Raw genomic sequence first — 25,724 nt, 5'->3', positions numbered from 1 at the left:
CTGATGGTTCAGCTTCGCCAACTATTTCCACTCTGGGTCGCTTGCGTCCTCGTTTGGGGTGCTGGAGAATTGGGGCCAGATGGTTTTTGTCTGACGTCCCGCAGATCGAGGACACCACGAAGCAGACGTTAACCGTAGTCGGCGACAAACGAGGTGAATGGCTCAATGCCAGTCTCACGTGCTCCGAAATTTGCAAACTCGGTGGCGACCGGGGTCCAAACTTGAAGAATGCAAGGCACCTTTATTAATTAACGAGGGTCGAATCTAGGAGCTCCCAGCGTAACAGTAATAAAAATCGCTTGTCGTATGACAGCCTCGGCCACATTCCCTGGCGTCACTAATAATACCTAAAGTTATGATTTCCATCTACTATGTATTATATAGACTTCTCTTGGCAATTCACTGCCACTTTCACAGACCATATGTCACGAACTGAACACGTAACTAGTGGCTAGTAGGATATCAATTACAGGTCCAGAAAACCAAGCACAATTGCTTGGAATTCGAGTCTTTTTTGGAGTACACCTCTGCTCCAAGCGGCCGTGGACCTGTCCGTGACACCATAGTTCATGCTGTACTAGGTAGAAGTATGCCGTACACATAGGTACTGCGCTTGGAGTTACTGCGCGGAATAAATAAATATTATTTGTGCAAATATGCAAGGACTACTAGTAGTATGTATATATGATATATATGCCATTTGGCGGTCCGGCTCGTATCTATACAACCATGCATTGAAGCAAACCACCATCCCGATACCATTACCCAAGAAACTTTTGATAAGGCCGCAAATGCGAGTATGGTCTGCCTCCTTCAAGATCGTCCAGATAAATATGCCGCTCATTGTTCGCTTCAAATTTGAGAAGATCGGTAAGATGTCAACTGTCGTCACGAGGTATTAGGATATAGCTCTTGAAGAGGGTTCTGTCCCTTCCGGAGAGCCCAGTTCTTCTGTTTCTTCTCCTTTTTCTTCTTCATCTCCGCCCATCCTTCTTCGTCGTCTTCGTCTTCTTGATTGGCAAGCGGTGACCTGCGGCCGATTGCGTTGACAGATGGCTTAGCTCCGTGCATCGGAGTGCGGGGTGCGTTGTCCGCTTGCGACCATGGCCGGAAAGTTGACGAGGTGAATGTGGAAGCACGTCTTGTGGACGATCCTTCAGGGTCAGGGGCAACTGAAACCGGCCTGTATCTCGAGGCCAGTCCGATATTACTGCGCTCCGATGGCGCAATCGAGGGGGCGTAGTTTCCTCCGTTGATGTTGATGGATGGTATGAACGGCGAGTTGGGATTCCATGAGGCCATACCCGGGTTGAGAGCACTCATAGTCCTTTGAGCAGGCGGGGGAGCTCCCGGATTTTGCATATGCACTGATTGTGGCCTCTGCTGACCGAATGCCGGCGGCATGCCTGGCTGTGCAGGCATCGGCCCAACCATCATCTGCTGCATCTGTTGCATCCACTGCATTTGCATTTGCATCATCTGACTCATCTGCTGCGACATTTGAAGCTGGGCTTGTTCCCCAGGGCTCATGGGCGCCGGCATACCCGGCATTACTCCGGGGTAGCCCATGACGGACATGGTGCTGGCGGTTTGCGACCTCGGTAGCATGCCGGGATGGGGTGGCATGCCAGGGGGATCGTAGGTTCCCGACGCATTCGGGCTACCTCTCCTTGCGGCACGTGCTCGTTCCTCTCCAGCAATAACACCAACAAGGCCTGCGGGATGCATTGGATGGGCGGTCGAGGGACCAGCGCCCAGAGCAGGACTGCCAGGATGAATGGATAGAGACTCACGCACCGGTGCGTTTACCAGACTGGCTCCATAGTATGGATCCGGAGGTAGATGTCGTGCGAAAGCGGGCAGATTGGCGGCCTTTGAGGCCGGTTGGACCACCGAGGGTGCAGCTTGGCTTTGAATTACACTTCGAAGGTTGGGATTCGAAGGCAGTTTCGAAAGACGCGTGGGCGGGCGATTCTTGTTTGGAAACCCGTGTGCCGCTAGAATCCCGAGTGGCACATCTTCGTCCTCATCCTCATCCTCTCCGCTGCTCTTGCCGGATTGTTTGGACTCCACCATCAGATGCGCAAACTGGTTGTCGAGGTCCATCGAGCTTCCGTTGCCATGCCTCAAAGGCTCCAAACCACTGTCGGGTCTGCTCGGCGAAGGGGCCTTTTCCCCGGTCACCTTCATCATCTGCTGGCGGTATACAGCCAGGTGGGCTTCTTGCTTTCGGCGTTGCTTTGCAGCTCGACGATCGCGCTCTATCTCATCCTCGTCCTCGTCTTCATCGTTGTCCTCAGAGCTGCTGTCGTCAGACAAGGCCCCCAATCTGCGATCCATCTCCTTCTGCTGCTTGTACTGTTCCCATTGCGCCGGTGTCATGACCTTGGTCGAAGAAACTGGCTTCGGGGGAGCAGTCTTGGTGTCCTGATATAGGTTGGCCACTTGGGCGTCCGCCGCAATGGACGGATCGAATGTCGCGCTGTGAGTTGAGCTTGGTGACAATGACAGTCCAGTTTCCTTGGCCGGGCTTGTTGCCAATAGATTGGCCTCCTCGGGTTTCGCATGCGGCGGGGGCGGCGGTGGTATGTCCTCCTGTTGTGAAGTCGTCCTCTTCGCCACGGGCTTCCGCGAAGGGAGAGTCGACCGTGTCGAGACGGGGCTGTGACGAGGGCTTGCCGAGTTTACTTTGTGATCCATAGCAGGGCTGCCCTGAGTGATAGTTTTGGAGGGACTAGGTGATCGGATAAGGCCCTCACGGGAGTCGTGAGAAGTCCAGGAATAGGGAGAAGAGTCGACGACATGGGCTCGATCAATCCGAATAGGACTGGGCGCGGGTGCTCGATTCGAACGCATAGCGGCTGAACCTGGATAGCTGGTGGGAGGATAAGTTGTCGGGGAGGACGACATCGGTTCCTGGTGAGGGTCAGCCTGCGACACGAAAAGCATGTTTATGGTGAAATAGTACCTCCTGTTGTACAAGCCGGGGAGCCGCCGCGTCAGGGCTAGACCCAATATGGTCGAACATATTACCAAAGCCGTCTAATTCAGACTTGTCCAGTGCTAGGTCTGAGTCGAAGAGCCGGGGAGGTGTCGCAGTGCTGGCAGTGCTCGTAGTGACCGCTCGGCTTCTGTTGTTGTTCAATGCAGGCAGGCCTCCTCCGGGGGAAGAGGTGGGAGAGCCCCGACTGCCCTTCGTGATTCCAAAGGAGAACGTCCGACCTTGACTACGCAAGAAACCCGGTTTGGCCGAGGATGATGGCGGAATGGGAAGGTCGTTGTTCGTCTTTTGGCTAGTCCCCTGGACGTTCTGGTCAGATCTCGTGTCCACCGAAGACGGATTCGTGGATGAGATGCTGAGGCGCGTGCTCGAAGCACCACTATCGTAAGGAGCCGTGGAAAGCGATCGCTCTGTTCCACCACTTCCTCTGAGGCATGGTTAGCTTTGCTCCACGATATAGATAGACGATTCCTAGCCCACCTGTTGCCCACGTCCTGGCGCACTGCCGAAAACAAGTCTTCCTCTTCATGATCGCCGTGGCCTTTCGGCGGTGGCCGTGGTGCTCCGGCTGAGGCCATTCTCATGTGTATGCCGCCATCAAAAGCCGTCCCCTTATTCGCCGGCCTGTCCAAGACTCTGAATGAAGAATGTGAGTCGGGTGGATTGTGGACTTCGTCCAAGGCATTGCCTGAAGATTTCCGTCGCTGAAACCCCTTAGGCAGCTTGATTGGCATGAAGATGGTTTGGGTCGACTGCGACGTGCCCGGGCAGGGACCAATGGGTGCTGACGGTATATCTCACAGACTTCGGTCCGTGATCGCAGGGTAAGATGCTGAGGGATACAAGGCTAGGACGATGTCATAAGAGAGGGTTGGACGCGGCCGGCAACCTGCATGAAGCGATATGGTAAGGAACAGCATCGCTGGTGAGAAGGCAACGAGCTTACCGAGTACTCGACACAGCGTCTTGTGGCCACTTTTACCCACTTGTCGTCTGCGGAATGTCCAGGAACGATGGCCACACACTTTGATGTCAAAAAGGCCGGCTGGTGAAACTGAGTGCTTGACGTGGCTGGACCGAGCGTCGTGTCAGACTGCGGGTGAACTCTTTATTTTGGTACCGGCCAGGGATGACAGCGGCCAGGAGGATCGACCAGGATAAAAGCTGAGCTGGAAAAAATGACACTTCTAAACAGCCACACCTTGAAGAGAATGAGGTTCGTGCGGGAGTTGAAATATGTTGATATGTAGCGAATGTAGGGTGATGAAGAGGACAGCAACGGCAGCTGTGAAGGAGTGAAATCAAAGACTGGTGGTGGTCCAGTAGTGTTTGGTGGTTGCGGCCGGCGTGCAATGCTGCCTCTCCTCTTAGCGACCAGTGCCTGCACTCGGCTGGTTTTTTTAAGACACGTTCCTACACCATCCCAGTAATCATGATGTGAACAAGCCACCAGCTCGGTAGGTTCCCGCCCTATTCCACCTTATTTCACATAGCCCAACGCCATGTCAAGCCCGGCACCCACCCAGGGGGTATGGGAAGGGAATTCGGGGGGCAGGCGGCCGTGCGACTGGTAGCCGAGAAGCCTGGACTGGGATGATTTACCCCTAGCACATGGGCTAGTACTAGGCACTTGCTAGGGCATCAATATGTATGTAAATAAACACGACATTGGGGCAGCGCACAGAAGTGATCAGCCCTTCTCCTCGCTATGACCATCGATTGCAGAATACATGATACGTTTAACATCCGAGTATTTCATTGTTATTGAACATAGCTGAGCTGAGATGCCAGATTGGTAGGAGAATTGCATGTGCCTGGTTCTTGTTAGCACTAATAGTAGTAGTCGCTGGTACCTGGAACTAGTATGCAACAATCCCTAGGTAATGATGCTGCTGCTGCTTGACTTTTCCTGCCCCTGGCACTGCAGCCCGATCACATCGCGATGCAAGTCGCAACTTCCGCCCACTGCCGCTATAAACCTCTACAACATCCAATCCCCCAGGGTTCCAAGCGCAGCCGAGTCCACCACAATTGTTTATTGCTCGCATCACCGCTGGTGTCGGTCACTTCATCTCCGCCTGGCCCGAAATGGGTCCAAGATGCCAGACCTCAGCTCGCTGCAGGCCACTCTCCCAAATAATGCACGTGTAAGGTAGGTAGGTACTTCAAGCGCACCGTGCGACACCCAGCCAGCGCCTTTTATCTGGGCATTCCCAGCTCCCAGTCTCCTTCATTTTTATTTTTGCGACGAGCACAGCAGATCTGCTGAATAAATCTACCCAATCCTCGTTAACCCACTTGGGAAGCCCGCCACTGATCTTCAGACGCCCTGTATGGCATAACCTGGGAACCCGGAGGGAGCTTTGATCCGGGGAACAAACAGTCGTTCCTCCGGCTGCCGGACATGCTTGAACCATACACCTTCCAGCCCAGGGATGCAGCCCTGTCCGTGACTCTGAGCCACACTGCAATGGTCCTTTCCTGGGAACCCGAGGGCAACGTGGTTCAAGACGGTTGCAGCAGCGCTGCAGTCCCCGGAGTCCATCAGGGTAGCTGTTCAAAATGAATCCAATAAATGTTGAATCAATTTGTCGATACGCGTTCAAGTCTGGTCGTTGCCACGATTGACTTGCACCACTTTATCCTCGCCTGCGCTGAGAATGCCCACATCTTTATCCCAACACACTCCGAATACTTTAACGCCGTCACCAACCGACGGACTGGGTTTGCCTTCAAGGCTTGCCCTCGGCAAGATGTACAGGCTTTGGCCGACTGCGCCCTCTTTCTCTTGCTGCGTACTTCGTACATCCCACACTCTGCAGGTGCCATCGTGACTCCCACTGACGAGGGTGTAGTCGTTGCTGGGATCTCGTGCAAGGCTGACCACGGAGTTCTTGTGTCCTTTCAGCGTCATGGCAGCCACAGTGGCGGCCGAGGCCCTCGGGTCTATCAGTCTGATGACTCTGCTGACCGAGCCGGCCGCAATCAAGTTCAGGGAAGGCATGTGTTCAATGCAGAATAATGCACTTGATGTCGTTCTCGTATCCACTAGTGATGCCGTCACGAGATCCCACGTCCGCACAGTCTGGTCCCAAGAACTGGAGTACGCGACAGTAGAGTCGTTCGAGTCGAAGATCGCTCCCGAGACAGGTCCGGTGTGTTCCTGCATCAGCGCAAGCGGCCCCCGCTGCGGCACAGACGACTCATTTAATTTCCTCCTTTTGCCATCTTTCGTACGGGCGCGAGGCACAAGCGCTTCCGGTGCGGCAGGTGCATCGGCTTTGCGGCTGGACCAAAACCCAACAGAGTGGTCAGCGGATCCCGACAGTATACGGCCTGATCCAGCATGAGCGCAGACAGAGTCCACCGAGGATTTGTGGCCATAAAGTTCCAGTTGGGGCTTCAGGTTGGCTGTGAAGCCATCCTCCTCCTCCTTATATCCCCAAACTTTCACTGTCCGGTCGAACGAGCCTGAAACAACCTGAGTGGGCGATAAAAATTTCGCGGATCTAATGAACGAGCCATGCCCTCCGTTGGCCGCGCCTGGCGATGTAGCAAGAACCTGAGACGAGGTGTTCCATACTCTTATCAGTCCATCGTAGCTAGCAGAAAGAATCCTGGGCGACTGTCCCGACAGGACATCGACGTCGCTGACCCAGTCGTCGTGCTGGAAGGACGTGACGTATTGAGGAGGGATCCGCGCCCGCACGTACTCAACCGTAAGCGTAGTCTCGGTGGAAAGGCCGTTTTCGCTGAGGTATTCGTCGAGTGTAGTGCGAAGGTACTTTCCATTGATGATAAACTCTAACGGGATGGACTTTTCGGTTTTCAAGAGACTGTTCACGAGCGTCGACAAAGCATACCGCCGAAAAGACGTGGGGATGAGGATGGGCGCGTTGTCTTCGAGGGCAAGGTCGGCATCTCTGGTGGTCAACCGCACCCGTACTTGAGCATTCTGGGGGTCTGTCGAGTTTGAGGCCATCTTGAGATTTAAGCCCGGCTGTGAGGAAGTGTGGTTTGCAAGCTTGAGGCGGCCGTAAGAGCCAGTTGAGGCCTTGATGGAAAATGTTCTGCGCAACCCGCAAACCGACAGAAAAATAAAGTGGAGCACATCAACCGCTGCACTCGAGTTACGGTGCAGCCCAAAACCGCAGCGGGCCGCAGCCTGCCAATGCAAATGCCACTGGCACCGATTGGCCTTTGATGTCACGTCTACCAACGACAGACAGTTGCAGTGGTTGTTGGTGGTTACAGTACCCTGAATAACCCATCCACCTCGGGCACGACACGAGACAAGACGTCTATAATATCTTCTGAGGAACAGGGGGACGTCTAGCCTTCTACAACTGCTTGCATGAAGACATGACAGCCGGAAACAACGCCTCGGATGTCCTATGCGAATCGATCGTCAATGGCACGTTTCCGCAGTCCGAAGACCTCCTGACTTCTGACCTATCCTCCGAACTCATACCACAGCTACTTAGTCAGATTTCGGGAACGCGACGCCAGTTCAGTGATGAGATCAGAGCGGTTAGCAAAGACGACTCGGGAGATGTGGCTCAATGGATATCGCAAGCGCGGAAAGCCCAGGAGGACATTGCAAGATGCAAGTTGGAGTCACAACGCATTGTCGAAGAACATGAACAAGTCCAGGCTCTGAGAGAACAAGCTGTGGACTATCAGCGCAAAGTGGAACTCCTGGAATCGGAGATCGACTTCACAGAAACCTTGAAGCGAGAACTACAAAAGGTATCAGCTGCAACACAGTCTTTGAGAGAGGTGGAGGATTGTCTTGGGAGACAAGATCCATGCACAGCTGCCCAAAAGTTGGAAGAACTAGACGCCGACACTTCACATATCCTGAAATCGCGAACGTCGACTCTGGTTCGAGACCTGAAGGATGAGCTGTGTCTGAAGACGCTCGTTCAGCTGGAAAACCAACTACACAGCCAAATCACGGTCAAAAAGGAACAACAGAAAGTGACGGTGGAGGCATCGCCTACCGAGACTGACGCAGACTCGACCAATTCTGCCACTCTTCTGCAGGCATTGGACAGACTGGGGGATCCGCACGGCTCGGTCGAACCTTTGTTGGACAAACTCCGAACGTTTGTGCTACAGCCTCTACGACAGTCCTCACGCCTCAAACTAGCCACTTACGATGTGTCACAGCGTGGCATACATATCCAGCTCAACAAGGATGGTGCAGCTCTGGAGGCCGTATTCTCCTTCATACTTGATTTCATTCGGTTTCTGCATTCATCTTTATCCGGAGCCTTGCAATCTGTCATAGTGAAAGCGATTCTACCTGACATGATGACGATTCTGGTGCTTGATTGGCTTAACCCTAGTCTCCCTACAGACTTACCAATATTTGGCGAACTTGATACAATGCAAGAACAGGTAAACCGGATATTGGAAGAACTGAAAGCGCATGGGTGGCAGGGCCAAAAAGAACTTCAGGACTGGATTGACGACATACCCCGGGCTTGGTTGAACAAGCGCAAAGCAGCGACTTTAGACGCTGTTCGAAAAGCGTTTGCATCTTCAAAAGGGGCTCTACGACAGGTGGAACGAGTTGAACGTCAAGTCGTTGCCACTGCTGTCAAGCAAGGCGAGTCTCAAGACGACGCCAATGATGATTGGGACACCAATTGGGACGAGGACAATAAAGACAGCTCCATAGGGCAAACCCCAGGTAAAGCCGAAGATGAAGATGAAGTTAGTGCCTGGGGATTCGAGGATGACGAAGATCAGTCGAAAGACGACGACGGTCACGCAGTAAGCAGTGGCGCGGATACGAGCAAGGCCACAGACCGTACAGAGGAAGGAGACCCTGAAGATGCTTGGGGCTGGGGTGACGATAGTCCAGAGGAGACGAAAGAAGATTCAAAACCGCACTCTTCACAAAAGCCGGATGCGGGAGATAGAGCACAGCAGCCACCCAGCTCAAAGCAGGAAGTTACTTTGACCGAGGTATACAGCATCAGCGACATTCCCGACCAGATAGTCGACATCATCGAGCGGGACGTGAAAGACACACAAACCCTGCTCGAGGCAGGCACGCAGCAGCATCAAAGTCTCGACTCTTCCACCGCATCTCGAGGCTTGTTAGCCCTACCCACCCTAGCGCTGGCCATGTTCCGCGCAGTCGCACCGAGCTACTACGGCGCCTCGCCCACCCTGACCGATCTACACCGGTACAACGACTCATTATACATTGCCGAGCGGCTGCGCGATAGCATGGAAACCACAGCTGGCACGGCTAGACCACCCAGTCTAGACTCCGACATCAAAGCAATGGAGCGGTCTGCCCGACTAGCCTATTCCAAGGAAATGGAGACCCAGCGCCTCATCATTTGGGACCTGCTCGAAGGCGCCCAGGGTTTTGTCGCATGCACCCAGTTCCCATACTCGCAAGAAATCGAAAACGCCGTCTCCGCCGTCGTCGATCGCATCCGCACCCTCCACCGTCTCTGGAAACCGGTCTTGTCCACCTCGGCTCTCATGCAGAGTATCGGCTCGCTGCTCACCATGGTCATCGCCAAAGTCATCTCTTCCATTGAAGACATGGACGACATCTCGGAACCCGAGTCGCAGCGCCTCACTGCGCTATGTCAGCAGATTGCGTCCTTGGACGACTTGTTTCTTTCGAATGCTCCACGAGACGTGAAGGAAGAACGTGGGGAGAGCGGCGGCGCCGAGTCAGTACCGATGACCGCCGTCTATGTCTCGAATTGGCTTCGCTTCCAGTATCTCATCAATATCCTCGAGAGCTCGCTCGTCGACATCAAGTACCTCTGGACCGAGGGCGAGTTGAGCCTCGAGTTTAGCGAGGACGAAGTCGTGGATTTGATCAAGGCCTTGTTCGCTGAGAGCTCGCATCGGAGGAATGCCATTGCCGCCATTCGCGGTTCGAGGCGGTCAAGATAGCATATTGTAGTTTTTGAGCCCGGTATAGCATGCATTAAGTTGTTCGGGAATCACATACATCCACCCTCAATAATCTTAATTCATATGCCAGGCTACTTTAAGTCTGGTATCGTGTGACAAATAATAGAGCAATTCAGTCCAACGTCGACTTTGTACGTAGGATGGACAGTTACACATGGTTACACTACCTTCCTTGACCGTCGCTTGGAGACTACCTAACTAAGTACCTAGGTATGGTGTGTATACATGAGACCGGCGTGCGCGCAAATCATGCAGGAACTTCCATTGAAAACGCTTCTAACTGACATTTGGACCTCTGTATTTTCGCTATCCCTCAGGCTAGACTGTATTAATTCACAAGTCCTAGATGGCTGTACGTACAACTAACAAAAAAACTTATACAACTTCTTCCAAGTCGGCCAATTCCTCCGATCGGCGCGCTCCTCAGCCACCAGAACCTTAACATTGAACTCGCGCTTTCCCGTGAAAAGGTCCATATCACGGGTCTTGACGATCTTGGTCTTGAAAAGGATCTTGTAAGCAAGATACATGAGCACAACGACCGGAGCAGCAAGATACGCCTGAAAGAAGTTGATGACAAGCTCCGAAGTGGATTTGTCGCGCCATCCGACCGGGCTAAACCCCGTCCAGAATTGCGCAACCAGCACGAGAATGTTGAACGTGAATCCGATCCACGACCCGACTACGCCGACTGGACTCCGAAACGCCAGCTCGTCGGGCGTGTGGCCTTGAATGCGCCACGCGTGCCGGAATCGGATGTGTGCTAAGCAGATGCTCGCCCATGTGAAGATGGAGCTGAGGCCCGAGAGGGCGATCATCCAGTTGAATGCGTCCTCCTGCTTATGTGATGCCGCCAGAAAAGCCAGAATGCCTAGCGACGATGCGAGGATGATGGCATATAATGGGCGACCGGCGCGGTCGATGTACGCCAAAAAAGCGGGCGCTTGACGCTGTTCGGCTAATGCGGCTAGTGTGCGTGAGGAGCCGTAGATAGATGAGTTGCCGACTGATAGGACGGAAATCATGATGACTACGTTCATCACTGATGGAAGGACTTCCAGGCCGGCGTTTTGGATTGAGATGACGAAGGGGGACGCTCTAATCTTGTGTTAGTGGTGTCCAGATGTCAAAATGCAGTTGGACGAGGCAGGGGTGAGGATACGTACTTTGCATCGGCGCTACTCTTGCCGTTCAACAGGCGAGAATCGTCATACCGAACCAACGTGCCAACGAGAAGTAGACTGACAATGTAGAATAGAGTGATGCGCCAAAATACCTACAGGGAAGTACGTATCTCATGTTAGCGAACAGAAATCTCGCGAGAATGATCGAAGAAAGTCTGGCGTAGCAGAGCAGTGGCAGTATTGAAACTCACCTGCTTGATGGCGGTCGGCAATGCTTTCCTTGGATTTTCAGTCTCAGCGGCAGCGAGACCGACGAGTTCGGTTCCGGCAAAGGCAAAAGCTGCTGTGACAAACGTGCTGCACAGGCCCTTGAATCCGTTGTGGAAGGCTCCAGGATGATGCCACAGGCGAAACCCCATGTAGCTGCCATCGGGTTGTCCAAAACTATTAACACCGCCCATGATATTAATCAGAATGCCGAGCAGGCTGTGACAGTATCAGTAAATCAGACCGACTCTCCGATTTGGAATAGGTCTCATCATACATATATCCGATCACGGCGGTAACTTTCACAATGGAGAAGACGAATTCCGCCTCGCCATATCCCTTGACGCCAAAGAAATTGATCGTGACGATAAGAACCAAAAACACCGCCACCCAAGCGGCGTTGAGTCTGAGATTTTGGACCTGCACACATCGCTCGGGTCAGTTGCTTGCACGACAAAAACCGGCAACGGCATTCATACCCAGTAGTCGACCGTGATGGAAGCGGCGACGATTTCCAACGGCAAAACGACCAACCATTGCATTGCATAATTCCAGCCCATCGCGAACCCCCATGCCGGGTCGAGAAATCGAGTCGAATAAGCTGCGAATGATCCGGCGACCGGAAACAGCACTGCCAGTTCGCCCAGTGCCTGGACGGTGCAATACATCATCACGCCTGTCAGGCTGAACGCCAGTAGCAAGGAAGCAGGCCCCCCGTAGGCCAGCGCTTTACCACTCCCCACGAACAGGCCGGTTCCAATGCTGCCGCCGATGGCTATCATTTGCAAGTGTCGGCCTTTGAGCCGGCGTAACAGAGGCGACAGCGCAGTGGCTTGCACGGCAGCTTCGGCATCGTAGTGGTGAGCACTGAAGGATGCCGCGTCGGTCACACTCGCGTTGCGGTTTCGCTTGAAACTTTCCGTCATGCGCCGAGACCATTTCCTCTTGATGTCCAAGTTTGCCATGTCGCCCTCGTGCGCCGACGGTCCGGGAGAGTATTCGGGACTCCAGCTCTTCTTGTCGTCCATCTTCCGAATGAGGCCTGGGTCATGGCCAGGCAGAGGGTGGGAGTTGGTGGTCTGTCGACGGCTGCGGTACGGTACGAACTCGCATTACGGGCGACAACGGCACGATTGGCAATGACTTCAAGTTGAAGGCGAGAAGCGCAATCCGCGCAACTCAGTGCAGATGCACGAGGCGGCGCCTTTGTGCCGGTGTTGTTTCTGGTAAGGCGGGAGATAAGCTAGTTCGAGTCGTTCTCTGCCGTCGATAACGACGATAACGACGCGGAAGAGGCAGCCATGACATAATACACAGCCTTGCGTGCACACGACAAGAGCGCAAACAATGCCGGGGAATGTTTCAAGCCTTCGTAAGCCCTGATTGAAGCATGCTGGTATACAAGCACTGCTACAGTACTTAAAGCTACCGATACATTATACCAACCCTGCATACCCCCATGCACGGTTGGTGATTAATCGCCCTCTTCCGCAAGCTCTGTGCTTCCAGGGCAATCCACTACTGGTCATCAAGTCGTTATATACCAGAAAGGAAGTAAAAAAACAGTATAACATGCCATCCAACAAATGCTCCGCTCCGTCTTATGCGGCCCCTGATGTAGGTATGTCCGGTATGCCCTGTGGGACTGATTTTTCGATCGCCCAGGCAGGAGGCCTCTGCAACCGTGACAAAACGCCCGGAGGATTCTTGGACAGTGTCCTCGGCCATTGAATCACTAGTCTCTGTTATGAACATTCAAGGCGGTTGAGTCGCGTCTTCAGACGTGCGGTCGCTGGCAACTGTAGGCCCAAAAGGGTCCGCTAAAACATTCGTCTCTGCGGACCCATCCCCAGGCATCGATGAATCATCTTCCTGTACATTTGCATTGGTTGGAACATTTTCGTCCTGTTCTGCATTGGCAGGGTCAGGCGTGACTTCCACATCCCTCAGACTTTGAGCCTTTCGTGAGCTCAATCCTCGCTCCAGCGCAAGGTGGTAGGCGGCTTCTCTTTTCTGTTTAATTTCATCCTCCTCCTCCTGTCGAGCCTGCTCCTCTTCTTGTCGAAGGTCAAGCATTGTAGGTGGTTCGGATTGTGCTCGTAGCGGGCTCGGGGAGACGGGTGCCATACTTTTCTGGGACAAAGATCGCTGGCTCATCACACCGGGACTGGCCAGTGATTTGGTTGAAGGGGTGCGGGTCCCGCGGCGGGACGCTGATGGCCGCTTGCCTCCAGATGTTCTTGTCTTCCCACTGCTTTGGTCTTCCATCAAGCCTGAGTTGGTCATCCGGCGCGTCAACATGACCGCGAACTCGTCGTCAAGGGGGACGGCATCCTCCTCCTCATCACCCATAATTAGATCTCCTCTAGAGCTGAGAGAATTCATGGTCGACCTGGAGGTGGCGGTGTCGCTTCTCTGTCGATTATGGCCCTTAGTCCATTTTGTGTCATGCTCCTCATGCTCTTCTATCAGGGGCTCTGTCTCATGGTCACTGACTCGGAGACCTCCGGGGTTCTCCTGCAAGTCCGCAGCCGAAGGCTTGTAACGCAGTTTGCGCGTCCCAATCTTCCATGGAAAGCGTTCCAAGAAACCCAAATACGACGAGCTGGGTATAACGGTCGGGTCCTGACTGGGATCCGGCTGAGGGTTCCGTCGCCCACGGGTCCCGTAACTCATTGCCCGTTGCCTGCGCGGTTGACCAGGCCCCGGGCCTCGGCCCGCCAGGAGACCGTCCAACTCGTCATTGCTCCATCGAAGGGCACCTTCCGTGAGATCCTCCTCATCGTCCCAGGCTTCGTAGAAGTCAAAATTGAACTCGGCTCGGCCACGGGACCTCCCGCGCTTACGGCGCAGGTTATCCTCTCGACCAGGGAAACACGGACGGGTACAATCGTAAACGCAGGACTTGAGTCCGGAAAGACAGGGGTCGATATATTGTTGTGTAAAGGTGTAGATATTCTCCTGGGCTGTCTGGTTGGCAGATTCGAGGTTATGGGAGAGATTGTGGAGGGTCTGACGGAATTCAGGGTTGTTCATCGTTCTGTACGGGCTTGTGTCATCAAGTCGCAGGAACGTTTTCCAGCGCGGTTGAACAGAGGCGAGACTTGAATCGAGGCGCTAGAACCATGCGCTCGAAGCTCGCAATTGCCATGCTTGGGGAGACTGTCCTTTGAACAACTCTGTCAGCGCTGGGGCTGTCTGGGGGCGGGATGGAGGCTGGAGGGAAATGCGATACAACTTGAAGCGGGAAAATGGGTCGCTGTTGAAGTTGACGGCGGCATACTACATACCACTAGTAGTATGGACTGACCACTAGTCTACTATTGGTAGTCCGGTGAAATCACACCTGGTTCGACGAAAACGGTGTAATATCTCTGCACGTGATTGCCTCCGCTGCCGGAGAAACTCTCACGCCGAAGAGGCCGCCTTGTGCAAGAGTCTTGCAGAAGAAAGTCGCAGCCGACGGTACTACTTCTCCATCCCACTTCAACTCCCACTTCGCTATCCTCCATCTGACTTCCGCTCACGTCCTTGTCCACCTTTCCGGCCATCCTCGCGATGGTCCACTACATTCGCTTTCTTCGAACTCCGCAGACGCAGGCGGGCAAGAAGACTGTCGATATCGCTGCAGTCGTTGCAGTCACCACTGATTTGGGCGATGCTTACTACAGCCAAGATGTTGATCTTGCCGTGGAGGTCGTAGAAGCCAACCGCCCTCATGGTATTCTTCATTCCGAAGTCGTGCACTGGCAGGCTTCTTCGAGGGCTCTTAAGTTCACTGTCAATTGTCCTGGCAAGTATGCTTCTCGGCCTGCCCGCCTTCATGTCACCACCCATGAGACGACTGCTGCGTCCACTTCTTCGGCTGTGCCTCGCATTCTTGATGTATGGAGCGATGCTTTCGTCTTAGCTGACAAGCAACGTGCCGAGCCCATCGTGGAACGGCAATTACTGCTTCCTAACAAACGCCTCCTTCGAATGTGGGAGGAGACCGGTGACAGCATCGCCCGTCATGTCTGGTATGTGTTGCGATCTCAGACATGAACTGACTGACAATAACTGAAGGGATGCCGGCCTAGGCTTTTTGATGTATTTTTCACAAGCTCTCTTTTCTGTCCCTGTCGAGGGCATGTCCCAAACCGCCGCTCTGTTGAAGACCAGTAAGGTAAGGCGACTGAAGGTGCTGGAACTTGGGGCTGGATGTGGAACTGTTGGCATTGCTCTTGCGCAGCTTGTCAAATGTGACATGCTCCTTACCGACCTTGATGACTCTCAGGAGATTTTGGCCAGCAACATTCGCTGTGCATCGCCATTAGCAGGCTCGACTATCCAGTCCCAAGTGTTAGACTGGTCTACAGGCGTTGATGATAGTACCAATGCGAATTACGATCTTGTCTTGGTTTCGGACTGCATTTACAATCCAGACAGCAGTCTGCACCTGGTAGAGACTCTGAGACAGCTGGCCACTCGTACACCCGACGTACTGATCCTAGTGGGATTCAAACGACGACATGAGGCAGACACGATCTTTTTCGACCGGATGCAACAGACCAGCTTTGTGATAGTGGAACAAATGAACATACCACTGCCTCACACGGTCACCGAATCTGACGCCGATATTCACACAAGCGAGTTCTATACATATCGGCTACAGTCCGCTTGACGATAGACATCATGAGCCGTCCATACCGTCCTATACCTCCTATATGTCCTATACCTCCTATATGTCCTATACCGTCCTTGCTCCGTCCGCGACATTCGAGAACATGGTCCAGGCTATTCTATCAACGCTTCATTGAGAGTATCAGTCTAACAGAGGCAACTTCGCCATCGCTGGTATTGTCCACGCCGATATTGTGTGGACGGACAACCAAGGCAGGGCAATTCCGGTCACGTGACACGTCACCACCAGGGGGGTCAAATTCCCGCACACAACAAAAATTTCCTCGTTCCAAAGTCCCAGTCGATTCGATTCGATCTGTGTCCGTTTCCACGAATTAAAGTGCGGGAAAAGACGGCCGCTTGTTCAGTGCCCGAGGCCCCCAGGCTATTTTCTTGACGGCATTCCCGTTATTGCCCCCCACCAAACTGTCGTCAGGCCAGTAATAAAATTCCTCTATCAACTGAAACCTACACACTCAAGCTCATCATTTCTTACCACCTTCACCTTGACTTGTCACCGCTACTCAGCTCGAGCTTTTGTTTTCCGACTCTTATCAACCGAATCTCAGCGATTTCAATGAGGTACAACTCTACCTCGAAATCTGTCTAGCTCGCCTTTGGTTGTTCCCAAAGGCACCCCATAAGACGGCTTCGACGTCGTTCTGCCTTCGTTTTCAAACTGCATCCTCTGGCAAACATCGACACATTCTCAACACTCGTCCACCACCTGCTGCTGAAGTCTTCTACCGCTACACCACTGTTGTTGTTCCAGCTTAACCCTCCGGATCAGCAATCGTCCCAACCTAAGCTGCCGCATAGGTCGCCACTAGAGGTTCTTCCTCCTCGTGAGGGAGAGTCGGTGAGGCAAAGCCAACGTCCCATAGGAGCAGAGTCCCGGAAACCTCCCTAACACCCATTGGAGATTCTATTGACCAATCCTGATAAATCTTTGTATGGTTATGGCACCTTCTGCTATCGCCATTGACGACAAAGAAACCACCATCTTGAACGACAGTAAAGTCGACTTTATCGACCATAATCATGGCGTCGAATCCGATGTGACTGGCTTTGCCTCAAAGGCTCTCATCCAAAAGGTCCTCAAGGAGCAAATTGCACGTGTCAACGTCGACACCTGCGAACCAGGGGAGGAAGATGCCTTCTATGTGGCGGACCTAGGGGAAGTCTACCGCCAACACCTCCGCTGGAAACTCAACCTCGCTCGTGTCAAGCCATTTTACGGTGAGTTTGTCCGATATCTTTTTTATTACCGAAGCACGAACTGACCATTCATCAGCCGTCAAATGTAACCCGGATCCCGAGGTGCTCCGCCTTTTGGCCAAGATGGGCACCGGCTTCGACTGTGCCTCCCGGGCCGAGATCGACCTTGTGCTTGGCTTGGGCATCGCACCTAGCCGCATCATCTATGCTCAACCCTGCAAGACCAAGTCATATTTACGACATGCTCGCAAGCTCGGAGTCACCCAAATGACTTTTGACAATTCAGACGAGCTCCGAAAGATCAAGGAATGCTTCCCGGAAGCGGAGTTGGTGCTCCGGATCTTGACCGATGATTCGGCCAGTCTATGCCGCTTCAGTGCAAAGTATGGTGCCAGCCTGGAAGACGCAGCAGAACTTCTCCAGCTCGCCCGCGACCTCGACCTCAATATCGTTGGGGTGAGTTTCCATGTTGGTTCCGGCGCCAGCGACCCGGGCTCCTTTGGGAAAGCCGTTAAAGATGCCCGCCACGTTTTTAATCAGGCAGCTGAGCTTGGCTACGACCTCAAGATGCTCGATGTGGGTGGCGGCTTTGTGGATGAGACGTTTGAACTGTTTGCGGCCAATCTGAATGAAGCGCTGGAGGAGCATTTCCCACACAATGTTTCTATCATTGCCGAGCCTGGCCGCTACTATGTCGCGACGGCCTTCACGCTGGCAACACATGTGATAGCCAGGCGCGAGGTGTCTGTTGATGGCGAAGGTGGAAAAGGGTACATGCTTTATCTGAACGATGGTGTCTATGGCAACTTCTCCAACATCATCTTTGATCATCAGCATCCTGTCCCGCAAATCCTCTCCGCCGCGGCTGGCGGTGACAAGATGACGGAATATTCCATCTGGGGTCCGACTTGTGACGGTATTGATGTGATTGCCGACCGCTACTTTTTGCCTGGAGTGGTCGACATCGGCGACTGGTTGTTCTTTGAGAACATGGGAGCTTACACAAAGTGCTCGGCCACCAGATTCAATGGGTTCAAGGATGATCACGAGGTGATTTACATTTCTAGCGAACCTGGAGCGTCGGCACTTCTCGGATATTGAACAACACACAGGCCATGAGCGACGAACGGGCATTCCACGGCATGCGGACAAGTCGAAAGGGCCGATGAAACGAAAACCGGGATGTAGGAGGTCAACACACCAGGCTGACATCACCCACGATCCTCGGATTTTGAGATCGCAAGAGAATTTCCTTTTCTGTTATTACACAATCCTTTGGCCATTCCGACCGACATATCACACTCCTTTGACCACTTTAACCGATCCTTGTAATAGACCAGTTCTCCCAGCAATCCTGCAGGGATGATTCAATTCTTGTGACTGCTCTAGGTAGTCTTCCAAATCAAATATTGAAGCAAATGGTTCTTTCGGTCGATTGGGATTCTCGCAATGCACTGTAGACCTTGTAGCAATAGGTGGTGCAGAGATGCTAGAATGTGACAAGCATTGTACGGCCCGTTGTCCGATCGGGTACAATGATGTAGACTGCAAAAGCACACTTCTAGAAACGTTTCCCAATATCTACCTCAGCGTTCAATTAAATTTACAGTCACGTGTATCCCCAGTGGCTTTTTCTCGCCAACGTCGGACGTCCTTTTACTTTGACCGTCCACTTCAGCACGTCGTTCTTTTTGTCGCCATAGATCTTGTCCGCCTGAAGCGACTGTTGTTCTCACATAGAGTCGAACTGAACTCCATTTGTTTGGAATCACTTTTAGTAGGCTGGAAATTTACAAGGCATTGTTGCCATTCATTCCTTCAACCCCTCCCACTGCTTGATATTGCAAGCTACCAGCACCAGCCATGGCGCCCACACCAGTAACCATTATCACTGGGTTTCTAGGAAGTGGCAAGACGACACTGATTTTGAACCTGATTCCGCAATTACCAAAGACATACAAGGTAAGTCGACCTATGCAAGAGAAACCAGAACAATCCACTGTTGGACGCTGCACAAAACATATCACTCACTGTTCAACCTATCCTATCATCTCTCCATAGCGGAAGACAACACAAGATCTCTATCCCATAACCAATGGTCTCACTTCACTGTTTGGTTTCAATCCCATCTCCTTCCTCTTTCTAACACTACAAAATCCCTCCCCCACAGCTCGCATTGCTCAAAAACGAATTCGGCGACGTAGCAGTCGACTCGCAACTCGCCGGCTCGGCATCCGTGTCCGGAGTCCGAGAACTTCTCAACGGCTGCATCTGCTGCAACCTAGTCGGCCAGTTAGAAGACGCACTATTCCAACTACGAGACACAGTTTCACCCAGCCGGATCATAATCGAGACATCTGGGTCAGCGTTTCCCGCAACACTGGCCATGGAAGTCAACCGCATCGCCCGAGAGCATCCTGGGACTTTTGCCCTCGACGGAGTCATCAGCGTCATCGACGTAGAGAACTGGCAGGGGTACGACGACACGAGCTATACGGCCAAAATGCAGGCCAAATATACTGACCTCATTGTGTTTAATAAATGGGAATTGGTGGACGAACGGAAATTCGAAGATGCCTTGGACCGAGTGGGCGATTTGGACGTGCAGGTTGCGTGGGTCAAGAGTGATAAGGGGTGGGTTGATGTCGATGTCATTATGGGCATTGATGGGTCTATGGTGCGTGAACAGGGACTAAGGGAGGCGATTGAGGAACATGAACATGTTGGACATGGAGATGGAGGTGGAAACGGAAATGAGCATGATAAGCATCACCATCACCATCATCAAGAAGAAGTCGAAGTCCTCAGTGTCCTGGTTCATAATCAAGACGAGACTCAACCACCGCACGGCGTGGTGTTGGAGTCGTTTGAAGATCTGCTTCTCTCAGCGCCAAAGGACGAGGTATATCGCATCAAGGGACTGGTGTTGTCGTCGAAGCCGCCGCCTGATTCGACGGGCGAAGCTAAACAGCCTGTTGCTGCGGCGGTCGATGCGGTCGGTCAGAGTCTTTATGTTTTGAACTGGGCGTTCGGGCGGTGGACTTATACTCCGCTTCCGGGGACGGCTTTTCAGGCGATGGAGAATGCTAGTGCTAGACTTACTTTTATACTTGCCAGAGGTGAGGCGAATAAGTGGGCTAAACGGTTGCAAGGGGGCGACTACATTGCTTTGGAAGGGGAGGATGGGAATGTGGAGAAACCGGTCTTGCAGATTGGAAAGATTGGTTGAGTGGTCCAAGGGCGAAGAGAATAAAACCAAGCCGGCTGTGGACCACGGCTCTGGTGTCCGAAAGAAGCATGAAGATAAACGGAGCAGCTATGGTGGTGTACAATACGTCTGTACACACAAGACTGGGGGCCCAATGAACCATCTGTACAACTTACAGGAGACTGGGGGAGAGTGGTGGTCGGCGGTATCAGTACAGCACTACAAGCGTGGCACAAGAGAGACATCCCGAGCATGACACCCACAGCACAGCATGTTACAACATGGCACATCCACAGGGTTTTTCGGACGTTCCTGGCCTGGTGACATCGCACAGCTACCTGCAATCGAAGGATCATTACGCCAGCAGGGGAAAACTTATCCTCGGAGCTTATGCCGACAGTGTGTCCGTCCTCTCGACGACTTGACTCTTCGGCAGCTCTTCAGCTCACATTGAAAACCAAGTACCCTACACATGCGCCAACCAGCTCGATGAGACAGGTCCATCGACAACCTGAAAATTGACGAAGTCATCACTGTCAGAGAGAGTTTATCCATGCTTTTCCCAAAAACCGACGCAGACCCCAACGTGTCTCAGGGAGCGCATGAGAGGGACGAGGCCATACCATATATCAAATCAGACAGAACAAATCCTACTCCTGCCAACATTTCCACAACCTTATCCTTCGCCACCAGATAACACTGATATCCTACAACAACGCTCTAATCTTCTGCCCTTTGCCTTCTCCATCATTATTATCCTCATCATCATCAAGCCCCAGAAACCTAACCACCTGTCCCAAATGATCGAATCCCCAAAACCCCTCGACATCACCCCGCCCATTGCGGCATTTAAACCAAGGCAACCCAAAAGCCCCATCGGCAATCGCCTGGTCCGTATTCTCACTCAACTGTTTCTTGACTTCAGGCGAGGATATGTGCTTCTCAAGGATTTCAGCCACAACATCCTGACCCAAGACTTTGGCTAGGATAGGGCCGAAAAATGCAGGATCGATAAGTTGAGACATTGGTGGTTTTCCGCCCCGAGCCTCACTCGCAGTGTTCGTGTTCGTCTCCTTATGCATCGTAATACCAGACCGCTCATTAAACTGGCTCGTTGGGTTCCGTTTCGCGGTCGTCTGAGACTGGCCCTGGCCTTGTTGCTCTTGCTGATCAAACACCAAACCGGACCGTTCGTTGAATTTGTTACCGGTATCACCGCCAGCCGATTGGGGTTTCTGGCCCCCCTGTCGAAGCTTGTATCCATCATCCGTCCAGATGATAGCATACAACGTATCCAGCGCCAAAGGAACCAGATCCGGTCTAATGATTTGCAAAGCCGTCAGAAACCGCATTGCCTGGATGGTCGGTTTGGGAAACCCTTCTGGGGTGGCAGAGGAAATGGGGATGTCGAATTGATGGGCCCAGCGGAGTCGTTCGATGTTGATCCACTTGTCTTTGTTTTTGATTTCGAGGGGAGCCCGGTTGTTGCATGCTTTTAGGAGGCCGCCGAGGAAGATGGGAATGTAGGTGATTTCGACGGAGCGGAAAAGAGGGTGGTTCTGTGGATGGATGGGAGGGTCGATTAGTGATCATGGCAACACAAGAGTGGTGAGGTGCGCAGGGAGGAAAGGAAAGAGTCAAGGCGTTGTTGATGAGAATCATGAGGGAAAGTGTGTTTCTGGAATTCCATTTGACAGACAAGAGAAATGATGAAGACAAACGAAGCCATCGACTGAATAAGGCGGTGAGGTCGCAGCGCATCCAATAAGTCTCATGATGAGACTGTCAGGAGCAGAGGCCGAGCTGATCGACATCCTGTGTGTGTTGCTCGCCGTTGCTCGCCGGTCCAGGCCATTTTTGACAGTGTCCCCTCTCTGAAGGCATGAGTTGTGTTTCAATCGAGTCCCTTCCGGGTTTGTAGCCATGCAAACCGTCTTCCATCGAGGCTGATACCCCTCTGCGAGACAAGAGAGGATATTGAACCACACAGATGACCTCCTGTTCTGTTTGGGCCCGGGGAAAGAAAAACAGGTGGATGTAAATAGGGCCAGAAGGTAATACATCAGATTAGAACGAAACTCAAACTCGGACTCACCCTAAGCATATAATACGCCAAATAGGCGAATGGACTGACAACATCGACGTAGAGGGTGATTGACCCTGCAGTTTGCTTCTGATTTTGGCTGGTAGCCGCCATGACCTTGGGTCTTAGGTCTGGGTCTTGGGGTTTATTCAACTCAGTAGCACTTCTCGACTTTGAGTCGGCCGATCCTAGGAGCTTGCTAGCCTAGATAGATATGGTGCTTGCTTGCTTGCTGAGGACAACCCCCAAATGGATGGGATGAGGCAGGTACTGTAATCGCAATGAAAATGCCGCAGTCTGGGGCGCTGCTTGTCAGAGTGTTTGGTGGGAAGTATCTCTCTGTCCGTTTGAATGGATGACGGCACAGAGAAAAGGATGCTGGGGCGCCGAGATACTAGATCTGTGACAATATAATGCAAGCTAGGACGTGATAATATACCTTTGTCGGTTCCGAAGAGTGAAGAACACCCGCGAGCCGAGGTAATACTATGTAGATACCGGGGATACACCACCAAACCCAAGAGATGAGGATGTCATGCAGTGGCTTGCCTCCGTTCCCTTTTGCGGGGCCCCGTACCCGTACGATCGGTTGGATCCATTATTGAAGTCTGCTTCAAATTGGGCAAATTATAATACATCGGATATCGGCATCATCTTCATACAGTACTAGTATACAGCATATTATATTCGTTTTCAAACACAACCCGCCAGGACGCTTTCAATCTTTAGCCTCCGACTCCTCAACTTCGATATCAACCTCCAGATCCTTATCCTGGTCGACTGGAAGAGTGCCAAAGTCAAAGGTGCCCTGAAACCGAGTATTTCTAACACTGGACCTGCGCGCCCGGGCAGGCCTACTCGTACTCCTACTCACACTCCTACTAGTCGCGCTGCTTCTTCCTCTCCTTCTCCTCTCGTCCGTCCATCTGCCTCTGCGCTCTCCTCGTGTCCTTCGTAACCACTCCTTGACATCATCAACATTGACTTCGGGATGCATATTTCTGACATGTTCATAAAGCCGCCGGGGTTTGGAAAACGGTTTGACGGCCCTCGGACAATCGGGCACAGGGCACAAGATGAGATTGATTGATGCAGCTGCGGCAACAGCTGCGGCAGCTGAATCAGTGTCCATGTCGGCATCACTAACGTCGACACTGGCGTTCGCACTCGCACTGACTCCAAATCTCCTGGACGACGATCTTGACTGTATTTCTGTTGCCGGACTGGTCCCACTGCTATTATCGTATCGGTGCACAGTGTCCAAATGTCTTTGGAGATGGTAGAGTTTGCGAAACGGGACCGCATGTCTCGGACACGAGTGGTGTGGACAGCATCGACTGCGCCTTTTGTCTTCGTACCGCACGGCGATGCCTGAACAATCTGTCTTGGAGTCTTGACACTTTTTGCATGGCTGTAAACGTCCACTCTCACCTCCAGGTCCTTGTTGCAAATCTCCATGTTGCAAATGTAGATGTACTGGCTGGCAGCTAGATTTGGACAGTCGGCATGCGTCGCAGGGGCCCGAAGTGCGAAACACCACCGAGGTTGATGTTGTTGCAACTTGATTCCCGGCATCTGCTTCGGCAGAACTGTCGCCACTCGTCGTTTCCATAGCCAAAAATTCAGTAAAGTACGATTGCGATTGGTGACGGCCGTTGACAGTAGCACTGGTGTTGGATTTATCTTTCGCTTCACCACCTTCGTGAAACGTCCGAAACAGCATGTTTTCTCCAAACAGCCGGGCGCACCGTTCGCTTGCGCGTTCCACGATACCCGCGTCCCAGCCGGTCAAGGCGGCCATGCCGACGACATCGCTCCAATCTCGTGGATTTAATCGGTCCGTGCGGGTTCGTGGTCTCGTACGGGACCTCGAAGTGCTTGAAACCACGGAGCTGGCTGAGGAGGACCGACGTGATCGGCGACCTCGCCGTTCCTCATCTTCGTCTTCGTCTTCCTCTTCCTCTTCATCCGTAGTCGTCGGTTGATCCTGGAATATCCGCGACCGTGACCGTGACCGTGACGACGTAAGTCTCCTTCCTCGAGGTTTACCCTGCGGCTTCTGAGCGTAGGCGCGTCTGGCATTGTGTAAGCCGAACAGTAGCTTGTCAAGATTCGACAAGATATGCCGCGCACTCGGGAGGAAGTATTGTCGTGCTTTCTCATCATCCGCAAGCGGCACAGGACGCCTGTGGTCTTTGTCATCGTTTTCGTCGAGTGTTCTGATCTTATCTTTCCCAGCCTCTTCCTCCACCTCATCCTCGTCAGAACCAAGTGGAGACACGGCCTGCGACGAGAACAGCGGGATCCCAGGATCATGCTGTTCCTCGTCATCAATATCACTACCAGGCTCTGCTTCCTCCGACTCTTCGGCATCTGATGCAGGCTCAACTTCAGAATCAGTGCCCTGCTGGCCAGAAGTTCCGTCTCCGTCCCGGCGCACGACATCTTTCACTTCCTGTTGGTTTTCGTCCTGCCACTCTCTAGCATACCATCTCTCACGCGCCATCTTCTGCGCAATGGCAATCAACCACCCTTCCAAATCGGCACTTGGCCGCATATCCACTACTGTTGCTGTTGCGCGCCACGCCCCTGAGACATCAACATGAGGGAGTAGTTCGTCTCTGGGCACCTGGTCTGGAGGCAGCGGCCACGCCGTCCATGACTTGGGAAGCGTGAGCCGTTGCGTCGCCTGACCGGAGTTGACAACAGCGTTGTCGTCGATGGTCGAAGCGACCGATCCCGATCCCGCTCGCTCTTTACCTTTACTGCTCAATTCTCTTCTCTTTCCGTTTCTAGTAGTCGTGCCATCCACCTCCTCCGCCTCCGCCTTTCTCTTAAGCCAAAACGCATTGAAGAGATGAACACTCAAATCCTGGCTCCTCACGCGATCTAGACTTAGTGCGACTGTCCGCTCCTGCTCGGTCCACGAGCGCCATGTGGATGCTGGGCCGAAATAGCGGTTTGGGCGGGTGAAGTAACTTGTAGCATCTTCATCGTTGTTGTCGCCGCCGCCGCCGGTTGATTGATCTAACACGGCGATTGTTCCTGTGGTAGTATGCTCTGGTCGCTGCTGTCGTGGTGGCGAAGAGGGAGCCAGTTGAGGAGGAATGGTTCGCGCCAGGTCCAGGCCCAGGTCTCCGTCTGAGTCTTCCACATAGCTCGAATCTGAGTTCATGTTGAAGAAGACAGCAAGAAATAATGGATAAG

The 25,724-nt window shown here is 52.9% G+C and overlaps 10 protein-coding genes across 10 annotated transcripts; 4 read left to right on the top strand and 6 right to left on the bottom strand.

The window, feature by feature from the left end:
• Positions 1-888: 888 nt before the first annotated feature.
• Positions 889-3,735, bottom strand: HMPREF1120_00673 (uncharacterized protein; the record flags this gene model as incomplete). Its single annotated transcript, XM_009154674.1, has 3 exons — positions 889-2,916; positions 2,981-3,428; positions 3,482-3,735. 3 exons carry the CDS (start codon positions 3,733-3,735, stop codon positions 889-891), a joined length of 2,730 nt encoding a protein of 909 aa, XP_009152922.1.
• A 1,868-nt stretch (positions 3,736-5,603) lies between these two features.
• HMPREF1120_00672 (ribosome biogenesis protein ytm1) lies at positions 5,604-6,983 on the bottom strand (the record flags this gene model as incomplete). Its single annotated transcript, XM_009154673.1, has 1 exon — positions 5,604-6,983. One exon carries the CDS (start codon positions 6,981-6,983, stop codon positions 5,604-5,606), a length of 1,380 nt encoding a protein of 459 aa, XP_009152921.1.
• HMPREF1120_00671 (uncharacterized protein) lies at positions 6,754-10,144 on the top strand. Its single transcript, XM_009154672.1, has one exon. It carries the CDS (start codon positions 7,364-7,366, stop codon positions 9,932-9,934), a length of 2,571 nt encoding a protein of 856 aa, XP_009152920.1. The 5' UTR covers positions 6,754-7,363; the 3' UTR covers positions 9,935-10,144.
• A 173-nt stretch (positions 10,145-10,317) lies between these two features.
• Positions 10,318-12,374, bottom strand: HMPREF1120_00670 (AAT family amino acid transporter; the record flags this gene model as incomplete). The annotated part of the gene is made up of 5 exons (XM_009154671.1): positions 10,318-11,053; positions 11,122-11,231; positions 11,331-11,565; positions 11,624-11,766; positions 11,826-12,374. The coding sequence occupies 5 exons, from the start codon at positions 12,372-12,374 to the stop codon at positions 10,318-10,320; spliced, it is 1,773 nt and encodes a 590-aa protein (XP_009152919.1).
• Positions 12,375-13,101: 727 nt separating this feature from the next.
• On the bottom strand, positions 13,102-14,382 carry HMPREF1120_00669 (uncharacterized protein; the record flags this gene model as incomplete). The annotated part of the gene is made up of 1 exon (XM_009154670.1): positions 13,102-14,382. The coding sequence occupies one exon, from the start codon at positions 14,380-14,382 to the stop codon at positions 13,102-13,104; it is 1,281 nt and encodes a 426-aa protein (XP_009152918.1).
• Positions 14,383-14,904: 522 nt separating this feature from the next.
• On the top strand, positions 14,905-16,009 carry HMPREF1120_00668 (uncharacterized protein; the record flags this gene model as incomplete). The annotated part of the gene is made up of 2 exons (XM_009154669.1): positions 14,905-15,365; positions 15,412-16,009. The coding sequence occupies 2 exons, from the start codon at positions 14,905-14,907 to the stop codon at positions 16,007-16,009; spliced, it is 1,059 nt and encodes a 352-aa protein (XP_009152917.1).
• A 952-nt stretch (positions 16,010-16,961) lies between these two features.
• Positions 16,962-18,327, top strand: HMPREF1120_00667 (ornithine decarboxylase; the record flags this gene model as incomplete). Its single annotated transcript, XM_009154668.1, has 2 exons — positions 16,962-17,247; positions 17,303-18,327. 2 exons carry the CDS (start codon positions 16,962-16,964, stop codon positions 18,325-18,327), a joined length of 1,311 nt encoding a protein of 436 aa, XP_009152916.1.
• A 501-nt stretch (positions 18,328-18,828) lies between these two features.
• Positions 18,829-22,575, top strand: HMPREF1120_00665 (cobalamin biosynthesis protein CobW). Its single transcript, XM_009154666.1, has 2 exons — positions 18,829-19,188; positions 19,397-22,575. The coding sequence occupies exons 1-2, from the start codon at positions 19,090-19,092 to the stop codon at positions 20,453-20,455; spliced, it is 1,158 nt and encodes a 385-aa protein (XP_009152914.1). The 5' UTR covers positions 18,829-19,089; the 3' UTR covers positions 20,456-22,575.
• HMPREF1120_00666 (uncharacterized protein) lies at positions 21,142-22,248 on the bottom strand (the record flags this gene model as incomplete). Its single annotated transcript, XM_009154667.1, has 2 exons — positions 21,142-21,993; positions 22,156-22,248. The coding sequence occupies 2 exons, from the start codon at positions 22,246-22,248 to the stop codon at positions 21,142-21,144; spliced, it is 945 nt and encodes a 314-aa protein (XP_009152915.1).
• Positions 22,576-23,235: 660 nt separating the features above from the next.
• On the bottom strand, positions 23,236-25,692 carry HMPREF1120_00664 (uncharacterized protein; the record flags this gene model as incomplete). The annotated part of the gene is made up of 1 exon (XM_009154665.1): positions 23,236-25,692. The coding sequence occupies one exon, from the start codon at positions 25,690-25,692 to the stop codon at positions 23,236-23,238; it is 2,457 nt and encodes an 818-aa protein (XP_009152913.1).
• Positions 25,693-25,724: the final 32 nt, after the last annotated feature.

Source organism: Exophiala dermatitidis (genome assembly GCF_000230625.1).
Source record: "Exophiala dermatitidis NIH/UT8656 unplaced genomic scaffold supercont1.1, whole genome shotgun sequence".
Lineage (NCBI taxonomy): Eukaryota > Fungi > Ascomycota > Eurotiomycetes > Chaetothyriales > Herpotrichiellaceae > Exophiala > Exophiala dermatitidis.
This window is presented reverse-complemented; position numbering and strand designations above follow the sequence as displayed.